This window comes from Trichechus manatus, unplaced genomic scaffold (assembly GCF_000243295.1).
Source record: "Trichechus manatus latirostris isolate Lorelei unplaced genomic scaffold, TriManLat1.0 scaffold00083, whole genome shotgun sequence".
Classification (NCBI taxonomy): domain Eukaryota; kingdom Metazoa; phylum Chordata; class Mammalia; order Sirenia; family Trichechidae; genus Trichechus; species Trichechus manatus.
In genome coordinates this window covers 8256376-8270700 of record NW_004444019.1, presented here as the reverse complement: position 1 = coordinate 8270700, position 14325 = coordinate 8256376, and the positions used below count along the sequence as shown (strand labels likewise).

Genomic DNA, 14325 nt, shown 5'->3' with positions numbered 1-14325 from the left:
AAAAGCGGAGAGTGTTGACATGTTGTGGGTTGGCAACCAATGTCACAAAACAATATGTGTATTAATGGTTTAATGATAAACTTGTTTGCTCTGTAAACCTTCATCTATAGTATAATAAAAAATAAAAGAATTGGTAGGAAAGCTGGGGGAAAAAATGTCTGCATACAATAAATGTAAAACAAGAAAGAAATGCCAGTTTTCTATAGGAGAAACGGAGATGCTATTATAACCCAAAGAAACGGCACACTTCTTAGTATCCTGGGGCTGGATGCTCAAGTGAGACCCAGGACACACCTGAATAACCCCTTCAGGCAGAGTCCTGCAGACAACACAGAATGCCTGTGCTGTGAAGCTTTCTCTCCCCAGAGACTCCAACCAAACCAAACCACTTGATGTGGAGTCAGTTCTGACTCATGGTGACCTCACATATGTCAGAGCAGAACCGTGCTCTATACGGTTTTCAGTGGCTGATGTTTCAGAAGTAGATCGCCAGGGCTTTCTTTTGAGGTGCCTCTGGGTGGACTTGGAACTCCAACCTTCAAAAAGACAAGAAAGAAAGAAGAAAAAAAAAAAAAAAAAAAAAAAGAGGGTCCTGGACAGAGTGAGAGAAAAATATAGAACAAAAATCAAATTAACAAAAAAAAAAGACCAGACTTACTGGTCTGACAGGCTGGAGGAACCCACAAGACTATGGCCCCAGATACCCTGCTAACTCAGAACTGAAGCCACTCCCGAAGTTCACCTTTCAGTCAATTAGACAGGCCTATAAAATAAACAATAACACGCATCAGGAAAATGCTTCTTATTCAATCAAGTATTCAGTCAACACCTGCCCAAAAGCAAACAGAAGGTAGGAAGGGTCAGGAAAACTGGACAAATGGACACGGGGAACCCAGAGTGTACAGGGAAAGGGGGAGAGTGCTGACACATTGTGGGGATTGCAACCAATGTCACAAAACAATTTGTGTATACATTTTTGAATGAGAAACTAATTCGTGCTATAAACTTTCACCTAAGCACACACACAAAACTCTCCTACATTGTTTGGGTGAATGAAAATTAGTATAATTACATTAGAAAACTGGTGGCATTCACTGAAGCTAAATATACATATACTCTATATGACCTGCAAATTCAATGACCCAAGAAATAAGAGTGTAAATATGAGTGCAATAAATGAGATTAACATTAAATTCTTCACAAAGTATGTAGCGAAGTCATAACTGACAATTCTCAAGATAGTGGATAGGGACTTTCCACTATGACACTTTGTTAATGAGGGGAAGGTATGCTGGCCTACTGCCAAGTTGGAAATAGTATATATCTTATTTAAAGTCGTCCAAGACTTAATGATTATACAATGATGTCAAAGTAATAAAACTGTCACTTTAAACTGAACAGATCCCTAAGACTCATGATTTCAAATTATTATGACTTGAACCTTACCCCAAAATAATTAACACTCAGCTTTGTTTTGTGACAGCTTTTCACAACATAGCACCTATTCTAAAGATATGAAATTGCATTTGATTTTCACAAACTAAAGATTTTCAGTTGAGAAATATTTTCATAAATACTGCTGGAAATGTTGAATTCCATTCTTTTAATGGTTGTGTTTTCAAACCAGGACATTTAACTCTTAAATTGTGGTATCTCTGGAGATTAGATTCTTCTCCTTCTCTAGGTTTGCCCTTCTTCCTCTTTATTAGTTATTTTTATTATCGTTATTTTATTATTGTAAATTATTCAAGGTTGCAGGTCTTTTCTTCAACACCAGACTCCCCCTCTAGGTGCACCTGTTGTTGTCACTTCACTATTGGTCTCCCTGCCCCCGGGGGTGCCAGCCATCACTACTTCACCTCCAGGCTGCTTGAGTGAGGGTGCTGGCTGTGCTGCTTTCAGCACCAAACTCTATCGCTGGGAGGATCTGATGGGGCCACCTCACCGTCAGACTCCCACATTGGGGATGTTGGCTGTACTATTGCGGTACCAGACTTCCCCAAACCAGGAACATCGGCTATGCTACTCCAACCCCAGTCCCCCATCCCCCACCCCCCTTCAGGATTACCAATTATCATTGATTGCTTACCACCAATCCCCTCAACCCCTTTGCCCATTTTCAGGAGCTGCAGTCTCCCTGCCCTGAGGCGCAGCCGCTCAATATGGCAGTGCTGAGCTGGGGAAGGGGGTGGGGTGCAGACCTGTGGTGAACCATTGCTCTCCCGCGGTTTGTATGCTACCTTTTTCTTGATTCAGTGTTCAGTTTGGTCCTCCAACCCTTTAACTTATGTCCAGAGTTCCGAGATTATCAATTTCATCAGTGTTTGCTTGTTTTCTTCCGACTTTTTTGTGGGAGGACATGAGCTTACGAACGCAAGCCGCCATCTTGCTCCTCCTCTTTGACACAAGCATTTTAATGTAATGTAAAGCTTGACTTTTTCAGTAACGGTGCGATACCCGGAAGATCTACAGATAAGATCCAGTTACCGCGTTGGGTAGACGGAAGAGAATTACTGTAGGGGTTGTCACTTCAAACGCTCTCTGGGAAGACCCAACATTGCAAAAGTAACTACTAAAATATCACCACAAAAGATATACTACTTCGGAACCCTTAATCCACAGATTTTTTTTTTTAAAGCAAATTCAAATGTATTCAACAAATTCTTGCTTAAGATGTTTTTAGGGACTGTCAGATCCACTTTCCTTCTGACTTGAAGGACCTGGACAGCTAACAGGGTTGGAAGGATATTGAAAGGGGGCAAAGGAAACCAAAAAGAAGGCAGCTTCGTAAGATTTGGGTATATCGTGATTTTATTCAGATTACCTAAAAAGAAAATGCATGCGTTTTTATATTTTTACCACCCTCTCTCTCCAAAGGAGCCCTGATGGCGTATTGGATAAGCATTCGTCTGTTAACCAAAAGGTCGGCAGTTCGAATCCACCAGCTGATCCTTGGAAACTCTACGGGGCAGTTCTACTCTGTTCTGTAGGGTCGCTATGAGTAGGAATCCACTCGATGGCATTAGTCATCATCATCATATCTCGCCAAAACTTAGAATCCAGAGGACCTAAGAACAAGTTGTCCAAGAGAACATATGTGACCTCCCCCCAGGCCACATAGCCACTCGTTGGCAGAGCTGAAATAAAACACAAGTTTCAAATTTTTTTTCCTCTCTATTGACCATTGCTTCCCAGAGTCATATTTTAAACAAAATAATAAATTACCTAATAGACTCTCTTAATTATTTAGCAAAAATACATTTTACTCCCACCCTCAGTTCTAAACTTATGTGCCTTAAAAAAAAAAAAAAAAAAACTCCCTTACACACATACACACACACAAAATCACTTTTCCCCTTTAATTTCAAATCCTTATACTATTATCTTACCTGTTGCCTTGGCCTCCTATTATAGTGCAAAGCATCCTAGTCTTGAGATTAAATCATATGTCTTTTGAAATATATTTTTCCTACTATTGTCCTGGTATTTTCTATACCCACTTATATAAAAGTCTTCAGTTTAATATAGTATTCACTGACGGCATGTTGAATTCCCTCTTTCTTTTCTCAAATAGCTAAGAAGCTCATGCCGGTTAAAATCCATTCATTTAATTTTTCATTAAACCAATTGATTTAATAACCAAAAGATTTGTTTGTGTTGTTGACGCCCATACTGAAAGAGGACTAGCACTCTCGGTGGCCATAGAGGTCTCTGACCTCAGGAAAAGCCAGGAGGCAGGGTCATTCCTTGTGCGCTACAATGGGGAAGTCAAAGTTATAGACATCATGAAAAATAAATATAAATGTGTTACGTTACTTTTTTTTTTTTTTTTTACAGTTAATTAGGCATTTTTCATCTATTTATATACTGTACTGATTGTGGAGCCCTGGTGGCACAGTTGTTAAGAGCTTGGCTGATAACCAAAGGTCAGCAGTTTGAATCCACCAGCTGCTCCTTGGAAACCCTATGGGGGCAGTTCTTCTCTGTTATATAGGGTTGCCATGAGTCAGAATCAACTCAATGGCAACAGATTTTTGGTATACTGATTGTAGAAGCCCTGGTTGCTCAGTGGTTAAAGTGCTCACCTGCTAACTGAAAGGTCAGGGGTTCAAACCCACCAGCTCCTCCTTGGAGAGAGATGTGGCATTCTGCTTCTGTAAAGATTTACAGCCTTGGAAACCTTATGAGGCAGTTCAACTCTGTCCTATAGGGTTGCTATGAGTAGGAATCGACTTGACAGCATTGGGTTTGGGTTGGGGTATACTGATTCTAGGGAAGAAAACATAATTTTCCTGGTAAAGATGTAATTTATATCGTAACTTTACTAAAGTATACATATGTCCACATGTTGTACTTAAATAACAATGTGTACAATATTCAAGTAACTGTGAATTAAAGTTTACTGAGAGGTATAAATTCAGAAGCCTGCTTGTTCACATTATCTCTTGGAATATTCCTGGATGCCAAGGGTGAACCACCTCCCAAGAGGTCATTTACTGCTTTGTTGAAGTTACCAGAGTCCAGGGTCTAGCCATTGATCTTGCAGGCTTAGAAACCATATTTTGACAACACAGAAAGCACAGATCCACTTCTCAGTAGCCTGTGGCCTTTTCACCTCCCACCCGGTTCATTGACTTGACTCTATTATTCTGGCTTTTCTTACTATTTCTCCCACATGCCAAGCATGCTCCTGCCTCAAGGCCTTGGTACTTGCTGCTTTCCAGGTGTTCACATGCCTCACTCTCTCACTACCTTTAGGTCTCTGCTCAAATGCTCCCTTGACTAGTCTATGATAAAAAAAAAACCTCCTCCCTTCACATCATGTAGGGTTTCCAGATTAAGCAAATAAAAAAAAAGGATACTCAATTAAATTTGAAGTTCAGATAAATAATGAAAAATTTTTTAGTACAAGTGTGTCCTATGCAATGTTTGGAACATATACTGAAAAATTACTCGTTGTTTATCTGAACTTCAAATTTAACTGGGCATTCTGTATTTTATCTGGCAACCCTACTCACATGCCCTCATTCTATGATGCCAGATATTATGGTAGCTTGGACTAAAGTAATAAAAAAACCCATTGCCATTGAGTCGATTCCGACTCATAGTGACCCTATAGGACAGAGTAGAACAGCCCCATAGAGTTTCCAAGGAGCACCTGGTGGCTTTGAACTGCTGACTTTAGCAGCCGTAGCACTTAACCACTACGCCACCAGGATTTCCAAAGGGGTAATAGTGAAAGTGAAAAAAGTGGAAGGAATTGAGATACAAGGACTGAGATATAAGAATCAACGGAACGTGATAATGGATTGAATGTAGGGAGGAGGGAGAGTCAGCTTAACTGGGTAAAGGTTTAGTTTACTAAAATGGATCCCACTAGAGGAAGAAAAAGAGATTTAGCAAGGAGTAAATTAATCTGTGGTGGGAGACGGGAATAGTTAGAAATGTTAAGTTTGAGGTCCATTAAGAAGTTCAAATGGCAATGCTACTGAGTAGGCAGTTAGAAATACAGGTATGAAACTCAACAGAGAGGTCTAGCCTATGAAGTAAAATTGAGACTGATTGATGTATAAACCATACTTAAACCCAAAGGGATGGATGAGGTAGAGCATGAGATGAGAGAGGGGCAAGGACTATTCCCTGAGAAACTGCAACATTTCTCTTCTCTTGTCCTCATCCCCTTTTTTTTAATTAAAAAAAGTTTTTAATCGTGATTAATATATACATATATATACATATATGGAGCCCTGGTAGTATAGTGGTTAAGCATTCGACTGCTAACCAAAAGGTCAGCAGTTCAAATCCACCAGCCACTCGGAAACCCTATGGGGCAGTTCTACTCTGTCCTATAGAGTCGCTATGAGTTGGGATCAACTTTAGGGCAATGGGTGTAGTTTTTTTTTAAATACATATATATATATTGCATATACACATACATATATATTATATGTACATATGTATTTTCCATTTCAACATTTTTTATATGTATAATTCAGTGACATTAATTACATTCATCTTGTTTTGCCGTTGTCCCTTTTTCCTGCTTTTGTTTTTCCTATTTCGTCATATCTTCAGTAGTACACATAATGTATTATGCAGTTATTTTTATTACCTTTAAAATCACAATTAAAATCTACATAGTTTTACAGAAGTTCTATTTATCACTCTTCTTTTCTAGCTTGCATGAAGGAACACTGTTTTCTTTACCTCATTTAGTTAGTAATCTTACCTCAGGATTAGAGTAGTGAAAAAAATAAAGAGCAGTAATTTACCACAGATATGGGACTGGTTTATCTTACCTTCCTAAATAGACCAAAATGAGAACCTTTAGGTGTTTTTCATTTTTTTTAAAAAAAGGACAAAAACACAATTCCTGTTGGCTAGAGGGGAACTTTTCATTTCACTATTGTTAATTGCCTTCTGATCCCCCATACACTTCATACTTTGACAATATCTCTGATAAAAGAAATTAGAATATCCCGAATAGAAATAAAAATAAAATGGTTTATAAAATAATATGGAAGAATGACCAAATGGGAAGAAATGGAAACATAGACACTTTAATAGAGAGGTCACAAAATGTCACATAATCTTGAATGCTTATTTCTGGTCCAAAGTTATTCCTCTAACGGAGAATACTGGTTAAGAACTATATTCTTTATCTTATAGTTGTGAAGCTTTCCTCCACTTTCAAAATGTAGGAGTTACAAAGTACAGTTGTCAATAGTGGGATTCTTAACATGGCACCAGATTGAGGAGGAATTCTTAAAAACACACAATAAAATTCTCTATACCAACAATGAGGAGCCCTAGTGGTGCAGTGGTTACAGCACTCAGCTTCTGACTGAGTCGGCAGTTCGAACCTACCAGCTGCTCCATGGGAGAGTGATGTGGCAGTCTGCTTCTGTAAAGATTTACAGCCCTGGAAACCCTATGGCAGTTCTACGCTATCCTATAGGGTCACTGTGAGTCAAAATTCAACTTGACAGCAATGGGTTTGGTTTGGTTTTTATATCAACAATAGATATGCCAGCATGCTTTCTACTCTAAGTTTAAGAGTGCAATTTTGTCAACTAGTATAAGCCAAATTTCAGAATAGTTTTTCTTTGTAAATGAACAGAACTAGTTTAAAACAATGTGTGTATAGTTTTGGGCCCAAGTAAATAATCAATTTAATCTAGACACAACCTGAAATTTTACTATAACTGGAAGAAAAATATTATTTAAGTGGCATCTAATTATCTCTTTATCTAGTCTTGTTTTCCTGCTCATTTTCCTTACTCTGGTTATCAGGTTTTTATTACTTTTGATGATAATTTAGTACATTTATTACTTAGAACAGATTAAGGAAAGACGAGGCAACTTTAATTACTTAATACATAAGCTTCTGTGAGACAGGAAACAGTTTTAAGTAACTGATTAAAGCAGATAGAGATTACCTATGCATTGTATTTTTTTTAATACAATTCTCTTCCCCCATCTTCTTTTGACAACTAACTGAGCTGAAACTATAACTTTCAAACTGACATTCATCTGCAGTATGAAAATATGCACATACGCTTTATCCCATAATTTCCACATAATAGAAAAACTGATGAAAGAATATGAAATGACTGAATTCTTAATACCTTCAAGATTTTAAAATTCGAGTTGTTACTGTATCTATCCATGTTACTCTTGAATTCTGTCCCAAATGCGACAATATTTCAAGTAATCGTTAAATACAACCATAGAGTTAGAGTAAAGCAATTAAAAGACTCAATTTATCCTTCATATATTTAGGTTTAACAGTAGACTGTTGACAACTTCACAGACTCCAGAGCTGAAACCCTAGCCTCTCCCTCAGATTTGTTATATTTTATTTTTAGATGTAATCACTTCCCTCCGGAAAATGGTTAGTGACCACACGCACAGGTCTGCACATGAGGAAACTAAAAAAGGAACCTTGCCTTGTGAATCAGATACAAACACACAAGAAGAGCCCCCTGCCAGGCCATGCCTGGCATGTCATATTCTTCAATAATCCCTATGACAGTGCTGTGCCAACATTTTCAATTAATGCAAACAATACTTGAAGTTAAGCAATTTCATTGGCACGTTTAGTATGGGTCCCTTTACGAGCATCTTCTACCAAATGGCATGATGAAAATCAACTCAATTTTTTTCTCCATTAGTTCTCCTTAATGCTTCATGTTATGTGAATCTTGTTAGAATTCAGATTAGTTTTGAATTTGTTCTCTTAGGAAAATCTTCCAGAAAGATTAATTAGGCAAAGTACTTTGAACCCAAATACATGCATTTTGGTAGTCCTACATACACAGGACATTTCGAAGAATGGGAATTCCAGAACACTTAATTGTGCTCATGAGGAACCTGTACACAGATCAAGAGGCAGTTGTTCGAACAGAACAAGGGGATACTGCGTGGTTTAAAGTCAGGAAAGGTGTGCGTCAGGGTTGTATCCTTTCACATACCTATTCAATCTGTATGCTGAGCAAATAATCCAAGAACCTGAACTCTGTGAAGAAGAACAGGGCATCAAGATTGGAGGAAGACTCATTAACAACATGCTATTTGTAGATGACACAACCTCGCTTGCTGAAAGTGAAGAGGACTTGAAGCACTTACTGATGAAGATCAAATACCACAGCCTTCCATATGGATTACAGCTTAACATAAAGAAAACAAAAATTCTCACAACTGGACCAATAAGCAACGTCATGATAAATGGAGAAAAGAATGAAGTTGTCAAAGATTTCATTTTACTTGGATCGACAATCAACACCCAAGGAAGCAGCAGTCAAGAAATCAAAAGATGCATTGCATTGGGCAAATCGGCTGCAAAAAGACCTCTTTAAAGTGTTTAAAAGCAAAGATGTCCCCTGAATTGTAAGGTGCACCTGACCCAAGCCATGGTATTTTCAATTGCCTCATATGCATGCGAAAGCTAGACAATGAGTAAAGAAGACCGAAGAATTGACGCCTTTGATTTTGGTGTTGGCGAAGAATATTGAATACATCATGAACTGCCAAAAGAATGAACAAATCTGTCTTGGAGGAAGTACAACCAGAGTGCTCCTTGGAAGCAAGGATGGCGAGGCTACGTCTTACATACTTTGGACATGTTATCAGGAGGGATAAGTCCCTGCAGAAGGACATCATGCTTCGTAGAGGGTCAACGAAAAAGAGGAAGACACTCAGTGACATGAATTGACGCAGTGGCTGCAACAGTGGGCACAAGCATAATAACGACTGTGAGGATGGCGCAGGACTGGACAATGTTTCGTTCTGTAGTTCCCAGAGTCGCTATAAGTCAGAACTGACTGGATGTCACCTAACAAGAGCAACATTCACAGGGGCCTATCTGTGGAAAATAGCGCCTATGGCAATTAGTTTTAAATTGCTGAATGATCATTCACAGCTACCAGTGGAAACTGCGATGGCCAATGGAAACTGCTCATTAGCGCCCCTCCTCAGGTAGTACCCGGGGCACATGCCCTAAGTGCCATACCTTAGTTACACCTCTGTTTTAAATAACTGAGATACCATAGATACAAAGGCAAAACATTCAGGGAAATTCCAAGATGGGAAAGTGCTAATTAAAGACAAAGAATAAAATAAAATATAACAAAATAAAAGGAACTTGGCATAACCAGCTGAGAAAAAAATAAAAAGGAAAAGAAATATCAGTTAATTATCCCAAAGACAAGTATTTCTCAAAGTGTTTTCCTCAGACATCCTGCATTAGATTCACCTGGGGAGCTTGTCAAAGATGTAAATTACTGAATAGTACCCCAGGCTGATGTTACATAATGGAAGCTCTGAGAGCCGGACCCAGGCATCAAGTATCCCAAGTGATCTTTATTCAACTAAAATTGGAGAACCATTTCTGTAGATCCTTCAAATCATCTTCATCATTAAGAACATTCATTACGCACTCCAAAAAAAAAAGAACCCATTGCTATTGAGTCAATTCTGACTCATAGTGACCCTAAAGGACAGGGTAGTACTGCCCCATAGGATTTCCAAGGAGTACCTGGTGGATTTGAACTGCTGACCTTTTGGTTAGCAGCCTGAGCTCTTAACCACTATGCCATCAGGGTTTTCCATTGTACACTAGAACCTGCCTAAAAACTGTGTCTTACTCAACCAAAGGTTCCTTCTCCTTTCTAATGAAAAGAGTCCTCTCCTCTCTGATTAAATTGCAACATGTTACCTACTCTGTCTTTTAAAAAGAAGAGACAAAGAAATTCAAAACAGTAACAACATCAGAATAATCCCCCATGTACTCCTTTTTACCATGAGTTAAAAAACAAAAAAAAAAAAACAAACCCACTTCCATCAAGTGGATTCCAACTCATAGCGACCCTATAGGACAGAGTAGAACTTCCCCATAGGGTTTCCAAGGCTGTTAATCTTTACAGAAGCAGACCTCCACATCTTTCTCCCACACAGCAGCTGGTAGGTTGGTACTGCTGACCTTTCAGTTAGCAGCTGAGCACTTTAAACATTGTGCTACCACGGCTCTCCGTTACCATGTGTTACTACTGATTTATCACTGAAGAAAGGAAGTGTTTCCCCCCAAAAAGTATGAAGCCACAGGATGTTATTTATACAATGAAAGAGTATCCAAAATTTCATGTGGATTATTGTAAGAAATGCAAGTCCTGACAAATTAGTAAAATATCATAAAGAGTTACATAATACTACAAGAGACTAAGATTTGTTATAATCTTTATGAAGTTGTTTTTATGTGTATCTCAAACTCAGAAATCTCTCCTACAATGAGTTTCTACCTGCTCAACAAAAATTATTAAAGAATTATTCACAAGAATAAGCACAATAGGACTCAAAGTATCAGCCTCCATCAAGTCATAATTTGTGATCCTTTACATAGGACAGTTGAAGTTTCTTTTTGTTTAGCAAATGCCTTCTTTAATGTGTCTAGTTCAACTTTGTATTGTGAAGTACATATAGGTCAAAAACTTACACATGCTCAAAGGTCAAGAAAAGTTCTCCAAATTAATTATGTAATCATTTTTTAAAAATCAAAGGTGAAAATGTTTCAAATTGCCTCCAAAACATTTGGAAATATTTACGAGATTGATAAATTTAACAATTGCAAATAAATGTTTTCTGTTTATATGAAGGTGTCCTCTAAAGATCTGTCAACCTTCCATTGGCCTCATCTGAGATACTCAAAAACTGATACATAATTAAACTACATTTCCTTTTATACCTCCAATTCTGCTTTTCACTCTTCCTTAATTAACATTAGATGTGTCCCTCATTAATCCTAACTAGTGATGTATTTCTGTACTTATAACCTGAATAAGTAATTCTTAAAGAGGAAAGGGAAAATATACAGTGTCATATATATACACATATATACACACATATACATTTATACTAGTAATCGAAGAGGGAAATAAAAGGGTATTTAGACTGATATAATAAGCATATGAAAAAATGAGATAATTTTAGAAATTCTAGATGCTATCATGTGAAGGTCAAGTAGGGGAAAACAATGAATTATTTCTTCTGCTCTTGTAGATTTCATCTATGAACACTTCAACTTTAACAAGATTTGTTTTAATGATTTTTTTAATGATTTAAATATTATAAATGACATTTGCTGATTGACAAAGACATAGCTTGGATACCTGGCTTGTCCTTGACCGTCATGGAAACGGAAGCAGGAAGCAGGAGGACTGCCACCCAGAGCCAAAGTTTCCAAGAGCTGGTGTGCCTCATTGTGCCTCGAAACCATGTGAACAGGTGGTCACAGACCTGCAACAGAAAAAAATGATCATAGAGGTTTATTATATATAGTTCCCTTCATTGCTATCTTCAGAAAACCCTCATCACCAAAAAGAAAGCAATAGATTTTTACATCATATACAATTACATAAGGAGCCCTGGTGGCGCAGTGGTTAAAGCACTCAGCTGCCAACCAAAAGGTCAGCGGTTGAACCTACCAGCCGCCGCAGGAGAAAGATGTGGCAGCTCGTTTCCCTACAAGATTTACAGCCTTGGAAACTCTATGGGGCAGTTCTACTCTGTCCTATAAGGTCGTTATGATTCGGAATCTACTCGACGGCAGTGGGCGGTGGTATATAACTATATAATTGGATATATGATTATATATGTAATTTTATATAACGTATCAAGATATTCCTTAATCTGTATTAAAGATCTCTGAAAACATATTTCAGATTAGTTCCTAGTTAATTTTTACTGTCCATACAAAAAAAAAAACCCATTGTCATCAAGTCGATTCTGACAAACAGCTACCCTATAGGACAGAGTAGAACTGCTCCACAGGGTTTCCAAAGAGAGGCTGGTGGATTCAAACTGCTAACCTTTTAGCTAGCAGCCAAGCTCTTAACCACTGTGCCACGAGGGCTTCTCTTATATTCTCTTCTTTTAAATGCCTTTTTAAAGCTATATCACTTACAATGGTTTACATATTTTAAGTATAACTTTATTATTTATAATTCTGTTTTCTCCTCTGAATATTAATTTTAGATATTTTGGGTTAAATGATGTCATTATGTTTTCTGCAAACTTCACCATGTTGTTACTGGATTGGATAATTACTGCTATTAGGGTGATTATACTGTACATGTGAAAAGTAAACTTTCCTTCTATGTAAAGAGAAAAATGGATACATGCAATGCCTACCTCACATGAGCCTGCCATTGGCATCATATTTATCATTACTGTGTTATCTCCCAGAACTGTTTGTTTTTTACATACCAACTTCTACTCTTCAGGTATCATAATAAATTATATAGTAAATATAATCTCTGTAATACAAAACTTAAAAATCATTTAAATTAATTTTTAAAGTGAAATAACATGGAAATGAACTGCAAGTAAAAAGATAACTCCCTCAGTGTATTTGACAACTGCAGTATGAATAGAATAGCTATTCTAAGAGTTCTAAATATGCAAATAAATATTATTTTGCCATCAATCAAAGTTTAATTGAGTCAAATGTAAAAGAATTTGTCATATCAATGTCTAAATTTTGTCAATAGACACTCTTTACAAAAAAGCTAAAGCCACCATCTTTTTTGATATTCTGAGTGTGCCAAATACCCCCAGATCAGCATTTAAAATTAATCCAAGATTTTAGATATTTCTGGATGAATAGCTGGAAGCAGCAATTGCAATATTAAAACTGTATGTGCAGTTCTAAATATCAACCAGCTGGCTTTATGCCTTAATTTCTTTCGAACTCTTTCATCTAGATATAGTCCCAATCCTCATATGACTTTGCAATCTTATCCTATTATTTCAAGTTAGTTGGTAATGGTAAATGTTAAAGAATTAATTCTATTTCAAATAAAATGAATTCACAAATATTTATCTAATTTCCAGAAAGATCCTTGATGATGTTTGTATTTTTAACCAAAATAATTTCTGTTAGTCAATAAATTAGTAGTATTATATACTGATTAAAAGCATGACTTCATATATGTTCTCTGCCACTTTTGAACAAGTTATATAACTTCTCTAAGTCTCAATTTATTCTTCTGCAAACTGAGAATAATACTAGGAATAAATTAATTCATGGAAAGAGTATACTACAGAGTCTTAAACATAATTAGTGTCTAAAGAAAAGTACCTGCTACTATAATTGTTTGCTCTAGATATTAGTAAACAATAATTAGAAAAAATTTACAGTTATATTTATCTCCTCAGTCTGAGGTTGATATTTGAACAATGAAAAAAAAAGTGTCAAAGCTTCATAGAAATGTATGTTCTTGAACCTTTCGCTCCTGTTGAAGCAATAAAGAACCAGGAATCTATAAAACCATATGCATATGAACTCAACCTTGAAGTGTCCCAGCAATTTCCTTGAGTCATTTACAGGATGATATCCTTTAGCTTCGATGTCATTGGTACAATAATCTTCATTTATCCAAAGTGTTTCAAGAATGTTTGGTTATTTGACTAAACATTTCAGTCATGAAGAATTGCCATTTCACCACTCCACTATAATATCTATAGTCAAAGTCACCAAGAACTTGAGAGAAGAGTCCTTTTTTCTTCCCATCTTACTCAACTTTTGGTGGCATTTTGGATAGTGTTCACTCCCTCCTCCTTGAAATCCTCATTCTCATTGGCCTCGTTGACCTCACTCTTGGGTATTTCCTTTTAAACCACTTTCTCAGACCTTTCTTCTACCTGATCTCTTAATATTGGAATCTGTGGGTTTACCTCTCCTAACTCCTTATTCTGTTTCGCCAGATGATCTCTCCATTCTCTTGGCTTTAAATAGTATCTATAAGCAGATGAATCTAAAATTTACATTTT

At 37.1% G+C, this 14325-nt stretch overlaps 1 protein-coding gene across 1 annotated transcript in view; it reads right to left on the bottom strand.

Annotated features, from left to right (window-relative positions):
- The window catches only part of COL19A1 (collagen type XIX alpha 1 chain), a 369652-nt gene extending 357898 nt beyond the window's left edge, over positions 1-11754 (bottom strand). Inside the window, exon 1 of the mRNA XM_004381357.2 lies at positions 11664-11754. Coding sequence (XP_004381414.1) covers positions 11664-11754 — 91 coding nt within the window. The remainder of the gene's footprint in view (positions 1-11663) is intronic.
- Positions 11755-14325: the final 2571 nt, after the last annotated feature.